This window comes from Mytilus trossulus, unplaced genomic scaffold (genome assembly GCF_036588685.1).
Source record: "Mytilus trossulus isolate FHL-02 unplaced genomic scaffold, PNRI_Mtr1.1.1.hap1 h1tg000234l__unscaffolded, whole genome shotgun sequence".
Lineage (NCBI taxonomy): Eukaryota > Metazoa > Mollusca > Bivalvia > Mytilida > Mytilidae > Mytilus > Mytilus trossulus.
Window position 1 is genome coordinate 243,569 of NW_026963315.1, and position 21,966 is coordinate 265,534.

Below are 21,966 nucleotides of genomic sequence, written 5' to 3' on the forward strand. Positions count from 1 at the left end.
CGTCAGCAATTTTGAAATAAAATTTATACTAAAAAAACACAACTGCCTACTGCTAGGTACATGTAGTTCTGAGGATCATGCAAATTGTTGACACCTACTTTGTATATTGAATATCATGGTTCTATGCTCAGGAATACTAGAATTATATTCAAAAAACATAAAAAAAAAAATACTGTTGACCAGCGTTTATAGTAATCGAGACCATCTTGGACCATCCCCTTATTAAAAAGCACAACTTTATATAATAGAAGATATATAATGTTAAGACAACAGGGGATCCTGTAGACCGCCCAAGGCATCTTTAAAGCCCTATAGTATACAATGATAAACAAATAACAGGGGAACCTATAGAATTTCCTATCTCAGATGCATACTAGTAATTTTTTTAACAAAAGAGGATCCTGTAGACCGCCCAGGGGATACTGTAGAACGCCATATAGAACAAACATGAACACCAAACAACAGGGGATCCTATAGAACGTCTTATAGTAGATAAATAATGTCGAGAAAAAAGAAGATCCTTTAGACCAACCAAGGGATCCTATAGAAAGCCTTATTGTACATACATGATAAACAAACAACAGGGGAACCTATTGAAAGTATTATCTTAAATGCATAATGTTTATAAACAGGGTATCCTGTAGATCGATCGCTCAGGTATTCTGTAGAATGCCCTATAGTATATAATTGAAAAATAAACAACAGGGGAACCTTTATAAGGTCCTATCTTAAATGCATAATTTTCATAAACAACAGAGGACCCTGCATGTAGACCGTCCAGGGGATCATGTAGAACGCCCTATAGTATAGACTTGAAAAATACACAACAGCGGATCCTATAGAACGTCTTATAGTAGATAAATAATGTTGAGAAAACTGGGGATCCTGCAGACTGCCCAGGGGATACTGTAGAACGCCCTATAGTATAAACATGAACAACAAATAACAGGGGGCCCTATAGAACGTCATATAATAGATATATAATGTTGAGAAAACAGGGGATCTTGTAGACCGCCTAGGGGATCCTGTAGAACGCCCTATAGTATACGATTGAAAAACAAACAACAGGGGATCCTATAGAACGTCTTATAGTTGATAAATAATGTTGAGAAAACAGGAGATCCTGCAGACCGCCCAGGGGATACTGTAGAACGCTCTATAGTATAAACCTGAACAACAAACAACAGGGGATTATATAGAATGTCTTATAGTAGATATATAATGTTGAGAAAACAGGGGATCCTGCAGACCAACCAAGTGATACTATAGAAAGCCTTATAGTATATACATGATAAATAAACAACAGGGGTCCTATCTTAAATGCATAATTTTCATAAACATCAGGAGACCCTGTAGACCGTCCATGGGATCATGTAGAACGCCCTATAGTATAGACTTGAAAAATACACAACAGGGGATACTGTAGAACGCCCTATAGTATAAACATGAACAACAAACAACAGGGGGCCCTATAGAACGTCATATAGTAGATATATAATGTTGAGAAAACAGGGGATCCTGTAGACCGCCTAGGGGATCCTGTAGAAATCCCTATAGTATACACTTGAAAAACAAACAACAGGGAATCCTGTAGAACGTTTTATAGTAGATAAATAATGTGGAGAAAACAGGAGATCATGCAGACCGCCACGGGGGATACTGTAGAACGCCCTATAGTATAAACCTGAACAACAAACAACAGGGGATCATATAGAACGTCTTATAGTAGATATATAATGTTGAGAAAACAGGGGATCCTGCAGACCAACCAAGTGATCCTATAGAAAGCCTTATAGTATATACATGATAAATAAACAACAGGGGAACCTTAAGAAGGTCCTACAATTTTAAATGCATAATTTTCATAAACAACAGGAGACCCTGTAGACCGTCCATGGGATCATGTAGAACGCCCTATAGTATAGACTTGAAAAATACACAACAGGGGATCCTATAGAACGTCTCATAGTAGATAAATAATGTTGAGAAAACAGGGGATCCTGCCGACTGTCCAGGGATACTGTAGAACGCCCTATAGTATAAACATGAACAACAAATAACAGGGGGCCCTATAGAACGTCATATAATAGATATATAATGTTGAGAAAACAGGGGATCTTGTAGACCGCCTAGGGGATCCTGTAGAACGCCCTATAGTATACGATTGAAAAACAAACAACAGGGGATCCTATAGAACGTCTTATAGTTGATAAATAATGTTGAGAAAACAGGAGATCCTGCAGACCGCCCAGGGGATACTGTAGAACGCTCTATAGTATAAACCTGAACAACAAACAACAGGGGATTATATAGAATGTCTTATAGTAGATATATAATGTTGAGAAAACAGGGGATCCTGCAGACCAACCAAGTGATCCTATAGAAAGCCTTATAGTATATACATGATAAATAAACAACAGGGGTCCTATCTTAAATGCATAATTTTCATAAACATCAGGAGACCCTGTAGACCGTCCATGGGATCATGTAGAACGCCCTATAGTATAGACTTGAAAAATACACAACAGGGGATACTGTAGAACGCCCTATAGTATAAACATGAACAACAAACAACAGGGGGCCCTATAGAACGTCATATAGTAGATATATAATGTTGAGAAAACAGGGGATCCTGTAGACCGCCTAGGGGATCCTGTAGAAATCCCTATAGTATACACTTGAAAAACAAACAACAGGGAATCCTGTAGAACGTTTTATAGTAGATAAATAATGTGGAGAAAACAGGAGATCATGCAGACCGCCACGGGGGATACTGTAGAACGCCCTATAGTATAAACCTGAACAACAAACAACAGGGGATCATATAGAACGTCTTATAGTAGATATATAATGTTGAGAAAACAGGGGATCCTGCAGACCAACTAAGTGATCCTATAGAAAGCCTTATAGTATATACATGATAAATAAACAACAGGGGAACCTTAAGAAGGTCCTACAATTTTAAATGCATAATTTTCATAAACAACAGGAGACCCTGTAGACCGTCCATGGGATCATGTAGAACGCCCTATAGTATAGACTTGAAAAATACACAACAGGGGATCCTATAGAACGTCTCATAGTAGATAAATAATGTTGAGAAAACAGGGGATCCTGCCGACTGTCCAGGGATACTGTAGAACGCCCTATAGTATAAACATGAACAACAAATAACAGGGGGCCCTATAGAACGTCATATAATAGATATATAATGTTGAGAAAACAGGGGATCCTGAAGACCGCCCAGGGGATACTGTAGAACGCCCTATAGTATAAACATGATCAACAAACAACCGGGGGCCCTATAGAACGTCATATAGTAGATATATAATGTTGAGAAAACAGGGGATCCTGTAGAACGCCCTATAGTATACACTTGAAAAACAAACAACAGGGGATCATATAGAAAGTCATATAGTAGATATATAATGTTGAGAAAACAATGGATCCTGTAGACCGCCTATGGGATCCTGTAGAACGCCCTATAGTATACACTTGAAAAACAAACAACAGGGGATCCTATAGAACGTCTTATAGTAGATAAATAATGTTGAGAAAACAGGGGATCCTGCAGACCACCATGGGGATACTGTAGAACGCCCTATAGTATAAACCTGAACAACAAACAACAGGGGATCATATAGAACATCATATAGTAGATATATAATGTTGAGAAAACAAGGGATCCTGTAGAACGACCTATATTATACACTTGAAAAACAAACAACAGGGGATCCGGTAGAACGTTCTCTTAGCCTAGTAGATATATCAAAAACAAACAATAGGGTATCCTATAGAACGTTCTATAGTTTTTATATAATGTTGAGAAAACAGGGGATCCCACAGACCGACCAAGGGATCCAGTAGAGAGTCCTCTAGTATACACATGATAAACAAACAACAGGGGATTCTATAGAACGTTCTCTTAGATTGGTAGATACATTAAAAACAAACAATAGGGTATCCTATAGAACGTTCTATAGTTTATATATAATGTTCAGACAACAGGGAATCTGGAGAACACGCCCTTTAGTATATACATTATAAACAAACAATATGGGATCCTATATATATTTTTTCCAAAAATTACAGGGCCCATAAAGGGCATAAAATCAGATACAATTGATTTACATAATTGGTAACAACAACAATTATAGAGGCATATACATATATATTTGGAATATAAGCATTGGTCAGAATCAAGCCAAAACCAAATATTTATTGTGAATAAAAGAATAATTAAATTACATTATATATATATTTATTCTCAAATTGTTTACTTGACTTAGTGTCAGTGTTCATACCTGATCTCCTTAATTCAAAACAGTCACCAATATAACAGTCCAGTTTTTCCATAGAGTAACATTTTCTTGGGTCAAGAGCCATAAAAATTTAGAAGATGTATTCAAATCTATAAAATTATAACAATTGTTAGAAACGTCTTGGAAAAAATCGTCCCTTTGAATATCATAAAGAGGGCATTCTAATAAAACATGAAGCTCATCTTCAACTTTACCGAATGAGCAATTAGAACAAAGACGCTCAGATCTTTCTATATGTTTTTTGAATATCTGTTTGTCTCAATTTTTAAATGAGCGCTTATTCTTAATTTACAAATTGACTGTCTTTTTTTGAAGTCCTGTAATTCTAAATATTTTTCTTTTTTAAAACAATGTTTTCCCTTTTTCGGAGTTAATTGTTTGATACTTCAGTTTATTCCAAAATATGAAAGAACTTTTACATAGTTTATTCTTAACATACTGACATAAAGAACCAATTGATTGGTCAAAATTTGGTAATTCAATCTCTCTCTGAATATAATCTATACTATAAAATACCATGTATTTACATTAGAAATATGTAACTGTATGTTTACAACATATAAATGCATCAAATAATAATCATTCTTTCAAACGTTCCAGTCTATGACAATATTTTAACATTGATAAAATTATAGTAAAATACATAGGAAATCTACCAATCTCTGACATTACAGCTATATTACTTGACTTTCTGTTTACACCAAGAATATATTTCATAAATTTGGTATGAGCTTTTTCAGAAGAATCCTGACCAAAAACTTGTTCCTATAGAGAACGTTCTATACTATAGTAGATATATAATATTCAGACAACAAGGGATCCTGTAGACTGCCCAGGGGATCTTGTAGAACGTCCTTTAGTGTATACATGATAAACAAACAATATAAGGGATCCTATAGAACGTTCTGTAGTAGATATATAAGGTTCAGACAACAGGGGATTATGTAGAACGACCAGGGGATCCTGTAGAACGCCCTAACAGTAGCTTTATTGTAAACAAGTAACAATGGTTCCTATAGAACGTCCAGCTATAGTAAAATGGTCAGACAACAGGGGGTCAGATTAGTTACAGATTCGTTTCTTTAAACGCAGACCAGTTTAAACACCCCTTCACACTCCTGTAAAGCCTTAGTACGTGTAACATGTTTAACATGTGTAAGCTACATCTTTTTTCAATTTGCCTACATAAAAATACTCTTTTAAACGGATAATAAAAATATTATTAACTCCATAGTATATCTAAAGCCATGGGACCACGTGCATGTGACATTTGCAGGTCTTTACAACATAATTAAGGCACTAAATACTACCGTTGATCATATCTATATGAAATGTATCATGTTTATTTTTAAAAGGAATCTGTATATAATTATTTATCTTACCTCCTATACATTTCCAGGAATGTGATTGGTTAAAAGCGTCCGCGTGCAAACCGTGTATATTTGATATTAGGTTAGTAGGGAGGCGGGGCTTATCTCATACACGGTTAGTAGTTGAGTTACGTCCCTTTATATTCCTTATTAGGTAAGAAGGGGCGGGGTTATTTCATACACGGTTAGTAATGGTGTTATGTCCCTTTATAAAAAACAAATCGGTACTGAGAAAAAATCTTAAAAGTTCCAACAGACGAAGCAATTGATGATTAAGATTGAAATAAATTCATAAAACACATTTACACCTTACAAGTCGTTATTGTTGGCCTTTTTTTTTGTAGGATCAATGGTAGTATTTTCTTAGTGCTAACAGTATTGAAGACTTTCTCATTTTGAAAATCACTAGTCTTAATTTCACACGTTAAGATAGTCGGTAAGATAAATTCGTTACATAGTGTGCTAGTGACGTAATACGGTATATATGGGGTCAGTAAATTCCATATATACCGTATTAGGTCACTAGCACACTCTTGAGAGCACACTATGTAACTAATAATATTTGCACAATGATATATGCTACTGTAATGCGGTACATTTTCCTTTTTTTTCATGCGATAAAAAAATAAATAAAGCAAATTCACCGTGTTTCATGAAAGTTAATGATTTTGAATCGGTTTTTTTAATAGTTGTATACATGTTGAGAATATTCTATTTTTAGATTAAGTATTTTCCGAATCTTTTAAAAATAGCCTATAAATAGAATATGCATAATTCATGAATCGTGACGTAGGGCGGTCTACGGGATCCTATAGCATTAAAAAACATCTTGTCGATTGGTTAAATATTTGAGTTTGAATCTAAGTACCTAGTAGTGTGTTTTCCTGTCTGGACGATAAGAACGCCAACATGAACTATAATGTCGGAGACATATTAACAAACTATTCAACAGAAAACGTAAGTAAACTTAACATTTGATATGGTTGCATTGTATATTCTAGAAATGTGTACATGGTGCAAGTTATGTCTACATATACTTAACATATGTATTCAAAATTTTCTGCAAATTAATATGTTTTTTAAATGAATAACAGTACCTTACACTTTTCTGTTATAATTACATTTTTTCTACGACAGGGTTAACTCTAAATAAAATTTTGGGAACAGACTTGTTATTACATGTGTACAAGCAAAAACTTTTGTTTTGTTTTGGAAACTGTTCTGAAATATTTTGAATATTTAAATCTTTCTGCAAGCGAACCATAAGATTACTAAAACTCAAATGCGGCCTATATTTGACGTTCGTGTGTAGAGATTTACACGCCTTTATTTACGATTAAAGTGCATAAGATTGTTTACGAACGTTTTCTGTTTATGGAACACCTAAGAAAAGTTAATTCTTACTCGTGGTCTTTTTCATTGTAGCGCCTAAAAACACACTTAAAAGATCCTGATCAGAATGATTTCATTGTTGCAAAGAGCAGATTGTCATTCGTTTTATACTTTAATCCATTTATAGTCACACATTTTCCATAAATGAATCATTATAGAGACAAAATAGGGAAATTTCAGGTAAAATAAATTTACAAAGTGTCAAATGAAAAGAGAAAGAAATAAAAAAAATTTACAAATAATATAATAAAGTGTAAAAATTACACAGCATAACAATAAAATAATAACCCTATAGAAATAAATAAACCATGGACAAATCTGCTTCTTTTCTTACCAAGTTCGTTAGCATTAAGCCAGATTTGACTCCACGATACTTAAAAAAATGTAGTTTAGAATGAAATACACTTAGTATAATAAAATTGTAAAATTTTAGGTTATGCATATTTTATATATGACATGTGTATCTGTGTGGTGAAATTATGCTAGGATATTATTTTGCCATGCAAAAAAAAGATTACATGATTTTTAATTATATATAAAATCAAAAGATACCAAGTTGATAATCAACCACTAGTTCATCATTTACAAGTCGAGAATAAAAGACAAAAACAAGAGAGAAAAATCAGATTCAATCCAGAAAACATTACACAGAAACTAACACTTTATAACTCCCAATAAGAAACAAATCATTCAACTCTCGGTTTCAACCTTTATCCTGGCAGGTGTAGAAACTTTGATAAACAGGTGTTCTCTATTCCGTTTGTAGTTTTTGGGTGAAGTAAAATCTAAATTTAGAACCATGGTTGAAACTGAAAATAAACATGTATGATAAAAATAGATCATGTTTTTTTACTTTATCTTATTCTAATTTCAAACGGATTACAACATTTGTTTTCTGTTATTGTGCTTTAAAATTTGACTTTCTTTCTATTTAAGTTAATGCAAATTTGTAAAGTTTTTCTTCTCAAGTCTCAATTCAAGATTATGACAAAATAGAGTATAAGGTAAAATAAAATAATATATGTGTTTCCTATATGTATAACATCTTTGGAAAAAAAATAGGGAAGTTAAGTGGGGATTTTTTTTTAATTTTAACAATTATTTTTTACATTTTTATGGGAGAGAAATTCTGTCTTCAACAGTGCTTATTAAAAATTGACTAACACACTTAAAGGTTTGTTATTTCTAACCTTAAAATGTAGAGTAGATATAGAAATAGGAAACACACAAACTGTTATTTGGCCTAAACGGGGGGACAAATAATGTGACACTTGTAACTGCAGTTTGATATTGGGTGGAAAGATAGGTGGAATGAGTTAAGACACTTACATTTTCAAAATTTTCACATTTTACAAAAATGATTAGGTTATTCTAATGTTAATTTGATCTTTGTAAATATTTCATTTTGCTAGTGAACGTTTTGTAAGTGTCTGCTGATTGTGCATTAACAGGAATAAGTTTAACGTTTCCAAAAACAAGTACTAAAAATAATACGGTGTATCCAATCACATAAAGAATTGCCTCACATATATCAGGAACCTTGTAAGTGGTTGTCTTCGTATACTACAATGTATCTATTGTTATTGGGTATGAGGGCAGATGATTCGGTGTTTCTGTTTAATATAATCAGTTTCACATATTGAATGTAAATGTGTCTTGGTATGTTATGGAGTACCGCACGTTTCTTATTAGTCTATCAATGTCTTTTGTTTATAAAATTTAGAATTTTTTGAAATACTAAGGATTTTCTACCTCAGGCATAGATTACCTTAGCTGTATTAGGCAACACTTTTAGGAATTGTGGATCTCAATGCTCTTCAACTTCGTACTTCATTTGGCTTTTTATAACTTTTTTAGATTCGAGCGTCACTGATGAGTCTTTGGTAGACGAAACACGCGTCTGGCGTATTTGTAAAATTTAGTCCTGGTATCTATGATAAGTCTATTTGTTACTATAAAAGAAAAATAAGATTACATCCGAGGGCCTGAATTGAGTTTAAATAATATATAATAGATAGTAAAAAATATAACGTATAGAGATAATAAGCCACAAAAGAATAGAGAATAATAGGGCTACCAAAATATAAGGAGTATAGAATAATGTGAAAATAAAGAATAGAGAAAATGGCCTTATCAAATGATCAAGAATAAAGACATAATGCACCATTCAGACCCTCTTACATTTAAAATCGTCTTTATATTAATTATCAAATTGGTTAACGTATGTGCTATTCCGAAAAAAGAGACATTGCATGATTGCAAATGTCACAACCCAAGTACAAGGACAGAAGTTGTAAACTACAGGAACATGTCGCTGTGCAGGTTTCAATAATTAACAAAAACACGTAACGTAGTTATAATGATATGTAAAATGTGTGCATAGCCAAATATAAAACAATTCAGGAAAATAAACGGACTACTTTACAAGTCAACATTATTAACAAATAATTGTGCCAAAAAAGAAAGATGACATAACTAAAACGCAGTGGCAGAATTTGTTTTTGTGTCATTGAAACCTGTCATATTCGAAATATTTAAAGATAAAAAATAAAATCACAAAACTCCTGAACTCCAAGGAAAACTCAAAACGGAAAGTCCTTAATCAAATGGCAAAATCAAAGGATAAAACACATCAAACAACTGTCATATTCCTGACTTGGTACATGTATTTTTAAATGTACAAAATGGTGGATTGAACCTGGTTTTATAGCACTAAACCTCTCATTTGAACGACAGTCGCATCAAATTTAATAATATTGATAATGATGCGTGAACAAAACAAACAGACACAATAGGTAAAAATGTCACAAATAAAGGTAAAAAGTCAATTTAATAATTTCATTTGTTTATCTAGATAGTTTCATACAGGTATTTATATTGGTCTTTATAATATTTCAAAAAAGCAAACGAATGCGGCAAATCATACCAGCAAGTAAGTTTTAAAAGATGAAAGGGTGAACATGTATCTGGATGTTAAATATAATTTTCAATTGACATTTGGCTTGTTTCAAATAATGTTTCAAGAAATGACAAATTGAGATAAAATCATTTGAAATTGTTAAAGCAGTCAACAATTCCAATAATAACTTAAGGATGTATTCTACTGACTTTTCAGTCTTGTTCAATCTCGTTGAAATCTCCTTCTTGAATTATTTCCAAAACATGTGATACAAGTGGAAAATATCAATGAATTTTAAGAATGTTATAATCAAACATAACTCTGTAAAAAAATTGTGTATTTACAGTGAATGGTTTTTGAGTATTCCAGTTTTCAAATTTTACGACCAATCAAGTCAGTATTTTTAGCCAAAATTTTGAGAAAATGGATAAGGGATACAAAAAAATGATTTTACCATGTTTACAAGAATCATGTACATTCCATATCATTTTGGTCTTTTCAAATTTCTTAGATATGTATTTTTTTTAATCATTTATAACAAAAAAGTTGAAAAATTATGCATTTTGTTCTTAAAACTGAGAAAAATCACAAAAATACAAAATTGACAGCATGGTAAATTTTACACAAAAAAGCGTCAAAATATGATAAAACTTTCTTATATTTACACCTACCTGTAGTTTTTTTAAGTAAAATTTATTCAGATTGGTCACCTTCATCTTTATAGGAAGTATGAAAAAAAGTTTAATTGTGGAAGTGTGATTTTCACGATAATAGCACAGAAATAGGTAAAAATCGATGAAAAATGGGAAAATCATCAAAATTGGACATTTTCAAAGGGCCGTAGCAAAAAAAGAAGTGCACAACCATATGATTTTTTCTTCACGAATTATTTTGTTACAGTCTTATGAACCCAAAAATGAGGCTAAGAAAAAAAGTTTAATTCTAGAAATTTTTGGCTCCTCAGAGGTGTACATCCTTAAAAGGAACGGGACATTATTGTTTACAGTGTTATTGTTTACATTTTTCCCTATAAGTGTACATTGATTAGAATTGAGAGCAAATAAATAAAACGAAAAAGTCGAACAACTTTTACCTTTGACTTTCGAAAAACCTGTTATAAATGGAAAGCTAGTCAATGTATTAGTACACAACACTTGACATACATAACGAAGAAAGGATATCGATTTAGTTGTGATATGATTCATTCATTCATAGTCAATATATGTTTATAATTACAATAGGTGAAATACAAATACTATTTTTAAAAACGGTGTAATGTCAAAAAGCACCGGGTCTCTGAAAAGAAAAATTCTACAATATATTTTTTATCATATTATGTATAATATCTGTAATGAAACACGATTTAAAATATGATAAGACGCAGTGTATGAAAAGTGTGAATCGAGGAAACTGTTTCTTATGAGGAGTGATGATATTTTCTTATATGATATTGTAAATTTACATTTCAGGTCTTGATAATAATGGAACCAATATGGAACATGTCACTGTGCAGCTTTAAATAATTAAGCAAAAAAAGTAATGTAGTTATAATGATATGTAAAATGTGTGCATAGTCCAAAATTTAAAAAATCAGGACAATAAACAGACAATTTACAACTTCAATTAAAAAAAACAATTGTGCCGGAAAGATAGATGATACGATTGTAAAAACAATTATTTTGATTAAAAGCAATTAAGGCTTACATGTGGACTTTAAAAACATAAACACAAGTAGAAATATAACATTACTTAAAACGCAATGGCTAAATTTGTTCTTTTGTGTCATTGAAACCTTCCATATTCGCAATATCTAAAAATAATTTAATGTGTGTATCTTGATAGTTTCATACAATCATGGGTCTTTATAATTTTTCAAAATCGTAATCGAATGCGGCAAATAATACCAACACGTAAGTTTCAAAACATGACAGGATGTGCTTGTATCGTGATCTTAGTTGGTGCTGATGTTGTTTCTTAAACTTGTTTCATTTGAAATTTGGTTTGTTTCAAATAATGTTTCATGATAAATTGAAATAAAATCATATGAAATTTTCAAAGCAGTCAACAATTCGCATTATAACATAAAAGGAACGGGACGTTATCAGGTTATTGTTTACAGTGTTATTGTTTACATTTTTCCCTATACATTTAGAATTGAGGCATATACAAATTTAAAACAAAAAGTCGAACAACTTTTACTTTTGACTTTTGAAAAACCTGTTAAAAGTGGAAACCTAGTCATTGTGTTACTTGGTCAAGTGTTCATGAAATATAGAAATAAAAGTTGTACAGTTTAAGGTGTTAATTTTATGATTATAATGAAAGTTAATGTTACTTATCCATTTATCAGTACAAAACAATTGACATACATTACGAAGAAAGGATATCTATTTACTATTGATATGAATTATTCATCCATAGCCAACATATGTGTTCGGTGAAAATAAAAATACAATCGGTGGAACATAAATACTATTTTTTAAAGACGGTGTCATGTCAAAAAGCTGCTTGTCTTCTAAAAGAAAAAAATCTACAATATATTTATATGATATTATGTATTTCTGTAAAATTGGTAATGAAACACGATTAAAAATATAATAAGACGCAGTGTGTGAAATGTGTGAATGGTGGAAACTGTTTCTAATGAGGAGTCACGATATTTTATAATGTGACATTGTTAATATCTAGCCACTTTTTTGAGGGAACATGTGTGTTTCGCAATTCAAAAATATTTATTGAAAAGGTATGAATATGTTCTGTCCGGAATTAATTCATACGACAGATAGAAGAGTTGTATTTATTACTATTAAGTGATTCAGCACAAAATCGAGTACTGCCTACCTTTCAAATTCGTTTGAAGGAACTAGATCAAATGAACCAATTAAATAAGCCACAATATAATATTTCTTGACGATCAGATTAAGTGCTAAGAACCATATTTATAGTTAACAGCTTGGTATTTGAATTGCCGTCCTTTGTGTTCTTTGAAATACAATAAAGGAATCAGTGTGTTTTCTTATTGAAAAAAACAAATTATTGATTTCGAAACAAAACCTTTTCAAAATTCAAGGTTTTGTTAAAACAAATTTAACTTATTTAATAACTAAGCAGACATGCTATTATTGAACGTTAACATATCTACTCAAAATACAAAACTTGCCAATGAGTGTATGCATTTTTGTATCCTTTAGTTTCATGTTTCAAATCAATACATATATTGGCTGAATTTTGCATTTCAGGTCTCATTGATATTGGAACCAATATGGAATTGACTGTAACAATTATATCAATATTTATTTTCCGGATACACATGGCATCAACAAAAGGTAATGGATTGTTTTATTTTATAACAAAATTCTACAACTGAATATTTAACCCTATGTTGTACTTGTATCTTTAATTGTAGGTACTATCAGTTGATATTTAAAATTGTTACTGTATGTTTCAATTTTTCCTAACAACATTTTGATTAATTTCATATTTTTGTTTTAAAAATGTTGATGACTAAACAGACACAATGTCTCTGATAAGAAATAAAGTTTCATCATCATTGTGTTTTTCATATGTATAGATGAAAAGAATAGAATGTGAAAATGGATCTTGAAATGTGTAATGTTCAACACACAAAAACAAACAAAGAATAGGGTTTCGAATATCTAAACCATGCAAAACGTGATTTTTTTTATAGAACTTATTTCTTTTTAAAAATAATTCAAAATGAAACAGACTGGGTGAAGGTCACATTTTGTATAAAGAGCGAAATGGTTACTACTACATATGTGATTGTATTAATCTGTTATTTTTGTATTTTCAAGATTTTAAAGATAAAACAAACTTTAAACATAAAACCGTGTTGCTATTTGTTGGAGAGATGAAAGCAGTTACATGACATATGTAACGCAAACACAAAATATATCTTTCAATTTGATATTCAATATGCAATGTAGTAGTATTCTTAACCAATGGTATTATAAAATGTTTGATATACACATTGACACGAAATAAAACAGATATCACTCAAAATAACGCAGTAGAAATGCAACCAATTCACGATCTGAGGTTTATATTTAAATTGGTGTGTATTTACAGTTATGTTAGAACTACCAGATGGCATGATAGAAATGGGGAAAGAACTAAAATTAAAATGCAAATCCCTCAAAGATAATCATTCACATCAAAGCAGGCAGTGGAGAGGTGGTGAAGACAATAAACTGTTATGCTATGACGGCGTAACCATTGATTCAAAGAAATATAAGGAAGAAATAAAATCATCAACTGTTTATGAACTCACTGTTGAAAAAGTATCAGAAAGTGACTTACAGTGTCCTTATGCTTGCCGAATTGGATTTGACATAGATCAAAAATTTCTAGACATAAATGAAAAGAATTTTGTTTGTAAGTTATTGATTTAGATTGCACATTTGGTTCTACTTATCTGTTGTGCCCATACTAGAGTTCTATTGTCTGACCTTTTAACATAATTAATATTATAATTGATACAACTTTAAAAAAATATATGCATGTATGATGACATTACTGAATAATGTTTTTTCACCAGTTACCTCAATTTTGGCAATCGATATTGATCATGATTATGACAGACCGTGCAAGACCTTCATGAAAGTATTGTTTTATTATCTGTATATATTCGAATTCAAATAATTCAAATATTCTAAAATTGATGTAAGATTATTAGATAATGTGTTATTGCCTGACTTTTGTGGGTTACTTTGTACTTCAGTAGTTCTATCATTCCTTGTTTTCCCTCGATATTACTTTGTGGCACGGATTTGTTTAATCTCGATAGAATTCTGATTATTGAACACCCAATTTACTACTGTTGATTTTATTCATAATCAAACAGTTGTCCGTGTGCATTGATTGATGACTTAAAACATAAAGTATGCTATGTAATTATGTAAATTGATGTAGCAATATTGATTTCCTCTTAATCGGATTTCTAAAGCGGTGGAAAACATGTGCTTTCCTAATAATGTCCTAGTTACAAGTGCATTTAACATGTGTAACAAACATTGCGAAAAATGAAAAAAAGATAACAGATTGGTTACAGCAATTTGTGCTATGGAGGAGCGTATGTAAAATGTCTGTTAAAACCTACCCATTTATAACTCTATATTAGAACCTCCTTTTGTACCATGCTCCTGCTATTACGTATTTTAGTCCCGTGTATCCTAGAAGAATCAGTATTTATCTTTCTTTGTATATATAACAATAATTGTACATGAAAATTATGTGATTTTATTTTTACAGATTTGCCTGACAGAAATGCAACTGATCTCGTCTATCAACATCAAAATGGAACATTTATACTGAGCCTTGAACTGCAGAAAGTCTTCCCGAAACCAGTCTGTAAGGTTATTATTAATGTAAGTATTCAGAGTGACTAAAAAAGAAATAAGTATTCTGGGCAGGTTGCAGCAGATTGAGATTGTGTTTAATATATCTATGATGTTTTGATTTACTGCTGAGACCTGCTTACCCTTCTATAGCATCAAAGAATATATCGAGTGATTGGTGGGTTTGCTCAGTCTTGTGTTGTATATGTTGTGTTCTGTGTCCATTATCATATGATTATTAAATGAATTTTCATCATTTTTTAATGTTTTGTCATTATATTGTCAGTTTGATTTTCATTTATTACTTATTTTATAGGTATGTTTTACTATAATACAAATATGTTATATGCTTAAGACTTATATCATTTTTTTTTATTGTATATTATCCTTTTGTCAAATAATTCCTGATGAAAAATAAACTGTACCAAGTCAGGAGTATAAGAGGTGCTTCCCATTTTTTGGATGTATGTGAGCTTCATGTTTTGCCATTTGATGAATGATTATCCGTTTTCGATTTTTCTGAGAGAGTTTTGTATTTTAAGGTTTTTTTTATTTGAATTATCATAAAGACATATTTATCATTAAGTCATTTATTTATCAAAATGGATTAAATAAAATTGTCATAAACATAAGGATTAAAATATTGTATGTCGAACGTTAAAGTGCATTGTTGTAGATCTAAAAAGGTTTTGTTTCATGCGCATATTATATCTTTTAGGGAGCTACTAAAAGTTTGACAGTTACAAATGAGTCAAAGTTTCGTGTTCTTTGGAATTTGACGTATGGACTTGAATCTGCTGAACCTCTTCATAATTGTTTGGATCCCATTCAAATTGAATGTTTTGTAGGAAAAAGGACACTTACATTTACAGTAGAACACACGTTTGTTTGCAAGGGTGAGTTTTAAGGTTTTATATGTGTACTCAAAAGAACCAGAGCACATATTTATGTTCTGATTTAAAAAAAAATCTTTATGATGAATGACGATTCTGCTACTTTTTCTTGTTGTTAATTTGTATGACTTATGCTTTATATCTTTATTTAAACAATAATGCACCACCTATGATTCATTTAACATACTTTGTTTATGTTTCTATAGCTTAACATGTTAGATAAATATTTTTTTTAATTTTTAATGAACTCAACTAAAATTTATAGAACATTTCAAGTTTTGTTGAACACACCCATACTTATGTATGATGCTTGGTATTCATTTTCAGATCTACAGATTGGTGAGGAAACTAGATTACTAATAAGCATAACAGTGTGCATAGCAGCCACACTTCTTGTTGCATTACTAGTTATAGCTGTATGTTATGTGTGGAAAAAGTCCTCAATCACTTGTAAGTATTTCTATAGTCACTTTAGAAAATAAATATTTGGATATAATCTTTAATAACGCCTATCAACCAACTAATTTGAAGTCAATTATTATTGCTTATCATTTGGTTATCAAACTAAATCCAAGAAAAATACCACAACTTCTTTTTATACTTATATCACGTTATTACAGTTTTGATGATCATTCAGAACACATAAAGCATTGACAATATTTAGTTTGAACACTTTATAAAATAGATGAAGATGCACAACGCAAAAACAAAAGTTTGAGATAGAGATAGAGAGAGGATGTAGGATTCTGGAATTTTCTAATTGTACAGAAACACACGTTGAGATACATTTTACTTGATCAGAAACTAAATAAAAATTGTAGCTGTGATGTTAAATTGATATCTATAATGGAGAAAGTAATCCAAAACTTCAATGAGTTTCCAATGATTATATATCGATTGATAAATTATAAAAACAAATGATATGATGTCGATATTGAAAAAAAAGGTGAAAATTTAGAAAATTAAAGATAAGCCTGAACCATAAAATATATTATTGGAACGACTTATCTCGAAACTATGAATTAAACATTATACTACGTTTGTTCATTTTGTGAAAAGCATTTTGTTTTTACGTCTTGTGATACAAAACCACACAAAAAAGGTTTTTTCCATTTATTTTATTATCACAGCTGCATTTTCTAAGAGCGTGCTACTTTTATTTTGCAGGGAAACATTTATATTATACTGTACGAACGTAAAGTATGGATGCAGAGTTAAATCGTGCAATTAAGAGATAACTTCGGCATTTATAATACGTACATGTGCTTACAAAATAGGTACACAATACCAAAGAAACATAATTGTAGTGACATGGCAAAACATGGAGAACACCACTCTACAAATTACAACATTGAACCCAAAATTTGAGCTTCACGAATCATGTGAAACATTGCATAAAATCTCAGCTGCTTCAAAAGGTTGTCAGCAAATGTGTGTGATACGTCGAATCAGTTCTTATTTAAATTCTGCAAAGCAGGGCAATGTATATCGCTTTTTATTGTAAAGCAAACTTCACTTTTAGAAAAAAGTATGATTTTAATATGTACATGTATTCAGTCATTAATCGTTTGCATTTGTTTTCGCCTAGCTGATCCTAGTAGTATCATTGTACAACACCCTGAGAAATATGACTGTTATTTCAACTCGTACATCCGTCAGTTGTCTTGATACTTTGGGTATCATTATAAGCAGACCTTACTTGTTTGATGTTATTTGTATCTGATTATTGTTATCTAGAATACAATCCACCTCAGGTGTGTTGCCTTCATAGTCTATGCTTGGCTCTTGTGGTAATTGTAGTAATTATAGCCTTGATGCTGTTTTATTTTAAATGATGTGTTTTGTATACATCTTTTAAATTATTTGGAATATTGCTCCGAATATTAAGTTGAGCTAATTGATTTGCTGCAAAATACTTACGTTTATCGGACATGTCGGAAGCTTCCACTTTTTGCCACACGTAAACAAATAAGTAATAAGTATATCGTGCTTTACAACTCCAATTCAGAGACGATTTGTATAGGGCGAGGAGGATATAACGATAAAGTGTTTTTTTTCGTATAGAAACTACATGTATTTTAGGAATACTACAAATTAAGACAAAATTAGTATGATAAAAGCCAAATCTATCTTCGATAACTTATATCCGATCCAACGTATGTCACAGCTATCATTTATTTGCATTACTTAAAATTAGTCTAGTCAATAGCTATGCGAAGCCTTCGTTTTTTGCATGTGTTACCAAGTGTATAATATACATCCATGTACATAGAAATAAGAAGTTGTGGTATCATTGCCAATGAGACAAATCTTTAACCCCTTTCGAAAGCTTGTGCATTCTATGCTGTTTATGTTCGTTCTTCTTTTGGCTTGAAATCTTTGTTTTTATCCAAATGTCTTGTGTAGACCAAAGACGCCTCTGGCATACACATTGTGTAGCCTAGTTTCATTGATGGGTTTTAATACATATATACATGGCTGTGCCAGACAGAGGAACATTTGACTTACCAATAAAGTCTTCTTACATGTATTAGATCTTTTAACGATATAGAAAGAACTGTATTGAATATATCAATACAATTGGGACCCAGAGCATGTACTAAGGAAGAATTTGAAATTTAAAAATATCTACCGTGCAGATACCAGAATGTATCATTAAGTAAATTCTCTTCAGACTAGAAATGAATGTTAAATACAGCTATATTTAAGAAAGTCTTATGAAGTAACCTTATTTGATTGCAATGCATTCTACTTATTGGGTAATACATATATAATATGTTCGTATTATTAGAAAAAGATATTGATATGAATCAATAGCTTGTTTCCGGTGGCTATTAATTATTTTATAATTATATTAAAATGTTCATGACAAATTAAGAATGTTGTTGAATCTGTAAATACAATATGAATGTGTAACACTAATTAAATAAGTATACAAAATGAATTATGCATTTGTGCATGTAGGATGGATATGAATAGGTTGAGAGCAAGCAACATCCAAAAGATTTAGTAGAGGACATTGTTTTGCAAACATACGAACTCAAACTAAGCTAATTTATAGCTTTAGTTCATACATTGGTAAATTAAGTTTGAACTGTTATCATTTATTTTTTTTCAGATTGTATTTTCTTGTTTTTCGTTATTGTTTATTTCGAGGCGAGACATTGTAATAAAATATTCTATTGTCAGTATCAGCGCGAATATTTAAGTTCAGTCTGTGGTCAATGTTATTTTAGTCCGAACTTTGTCTAACCTACGTCGTATTTTATGAAATTTTGCAGAATTTTGTTTTATTCTGACTTTACGATAGAAACTAGAGTAAAAGTTTGATCACAATATATATTATTGATTTTTTTACTTTTAACACTCAGGTTCTGCCTGATTTTAAAGGTTTTTTAGTCGTGAATAACCTATATCTATTTTGAAGAAATTGGAAAATAGTTAAATTATTTAAGATGAACATCATGAAAGAAGAAGTATGCACGGCAACATTAGATAATATCATTTGTTTCACCATATTTTACTGATAGATTGAATTCTTTTTTTATATCTTTTTTTTTCTGTTTAGAAGTGGATAAAATCCAGGATTAAAAGTTACACGCCAATTGCTTTGTCCAACTTTGATAGAGCTTTATGAAAGTTTTAAAAATCTGTTAAATGGTTGAGAAGTAATTATGTTAAAAGCAAAATTTTCTTCAGATATTAACTTCGTTTTGATAACAGTTATAGAATAGAGATTGTCTGGCTTAAACTTTTTAGAGTTGCTCATTTTGTAAACCTTGATTGATTATTATGAAACGTTGACATGACACGGGTTATGTTCTTCTCATATATGTTATGATGGTATGATACTAAACCCCTATCGGGAAGGATTGTGTCTGAGGTTCATATGATGAAATCATAATCTTTCAGTCAGTTTAATTGAAGTCTGGAGCTGGCATGTCAGTTAACTGCTAGTAGTCTGTTGTTATTTATGTATTATTGTCATTTTGTTTATTTTCTTTGGTTACATCTTCTGACATCAGACTCGGACTTCTCTTGAACTGAATTTTAATGTGCGTATTGTTATGCGTTTATTTTTCTACATTGGTTAGAGGTATAGGGGGAGGGTTGAGATCTCACAAACATGTTTAACCCCGCCCGGGAATTTCTCGCTACATTGAAGACCTGTTGGTGACCTTCTGTTGATGTTTTTTTATTTGGTCGGGTTGTTGTCTCTTTGACACATTCCCAATTTCCATTCTCAATTTTATTATCTGTAAAACTAAGAAAAAATATATAACGAAAAAGTATTTGGTATTTTACTGATAAACGGACTTACATTTTAGTCATCAATACACTTGTACACTGACAGAAGCAATATCTGGTGAGACACAAGGTTGCGCGAAACCCCATCACAATACTGGATTTGAAAATATCTATTTACATGATTTATTAGGTCTTTCAACTTTTTGTGGAAAGACCTTTTTTTTCTGATTATTTTTTTTCTTCTTCCGCCTGAGATGCTTTTTTGTCTGACAACATATAGAATGGAATTTTCGCTAATGATGTTGTTCAGTAATGGGGGTTTCAAAACTCACCCTGTATGACCGAACACTTATTCTTATAGGAGTTATCTTCCCGCGTCCCCTTTTTCTTATTATCGCCATATCTCTAAAACCGTAAAACATTTTAGCAAACTGTTTTCACCAAATTGTTTGTCTACTCTTAAGAATGATTTGGTTCATTAAACTGGAGTGATTGGCAGACATCTTATTGGAGTTATTTTCCTTTAAAAATTTAAGATTGACGAAATGTTGGATAAATTCATACGCTGTAAGTCGTAGAGGCCTACAGTCTTTTGATATGAAGTCCTTGGTCCATTTGAAGAAAATTGAGGTCAAGGTCAAAGGTCAAGGTCATGTTATAAATTTTGAATGTTGCTTGTTATCGTTATTCAAAAGAAATTGTTACAGTAAATGATATGATGTGTTTGCCAAATAACTGTTTGCAATTAGGCGCAACTTCAACCTTGGTTAACCCTTATAGGAGTTTTCTCCCCTTATGAATTTTAAACCAGTATTTCTCCTCAACCATACAAGTGATTGACCGGGGGTCTTTTGAATTGAGATCACTTACCTTTACCTCAAAATAAAGGTCAAGGTCAAAGGTCAATTTGGCGTTCTAGATTTTGACCTTTTGACCTAAAAAAAATTCTGGTTCATTATAAAAACAATTATGTCTTCTGTATAAACCTATTAATCTTATTTTTTTCATATCAGTTTGATTTACCACATTACATCATCACGGAGTGACATTTTTTTTATTTTTTTTTTTATTTTTTTTTATTATTATCAAGGTGGAAAGACTTCGATTGTTCTCTGAAGAATTGTTTTTTAAGTATTATTATGATTATCTTTGTTGACATTTATTTTATAGTGATTAAGATTATAACACATTGTCGGAACTGTATCCAAACGCTTTGTAAATAAACCCATGCTCTAAATCCAATAAAAGATGTTTGCTTATGCATATGTCGAATACTAAAGAATAATAAGTTTTATCAATTTGGCATGCATTTCATATATTTAATTAACACTTCAATACTCTTAAATGATGCACATGTTGTTCCTAAATCATTTATTATGACTTATAGTGTGTTGCAATTCGGAATTGATATTTTTGTCCTAAATACGACTACCGTTTATGCTGGCTGTTCAAAACTCATCCCTCTGAACAATTACATTGTCAGTA

The 21,966-nt window shown here is 31.2% G+C and overlaps 1 protein-coding gene across 1 annotated transcript in view; it reads left to right on the forward strand.

Moving 5' to 3' along the window:
* The first annotated feature begins 6,493 nt into the window (after positions 1-6,493).
* The window catches only part of LOC134701222 (uncharacterized), a 38,046-nt gene continuing 22,573 nt past the window's right edge, over positions 6,494-21,966 (forward strand). The window contains exons 1-7 of the mRNA XM_063562354.1: positions 6,494-6,649; positions 11,453-11,519; positions 13,287-13,309; positions 14,073-14,378; positions 15,255-15,370; positions 16,059-16,236; positions 16,561-16,683. Of these exons, the coding sequence (XP_063418424.1) occupies positions 13,294-13,309; positions 14,073-14,378; positions 15,255-15,370; positions 16,059-16,236; positions 16,561-16,683 (739 nt within the window). The 5' untranslated portion in view covers positions 6,494-6,649; positions 11,453-11,519; positions 13,287-13,293. The remainder of the gene's footprint in view (positions 6,650-11,452; positions 11,520-13,286; positions 13,310-14,072; positions 14,379-15,254; positions 15,371-16,058; positions 16,237-16,560; positions 16,684-21,966) is intronic.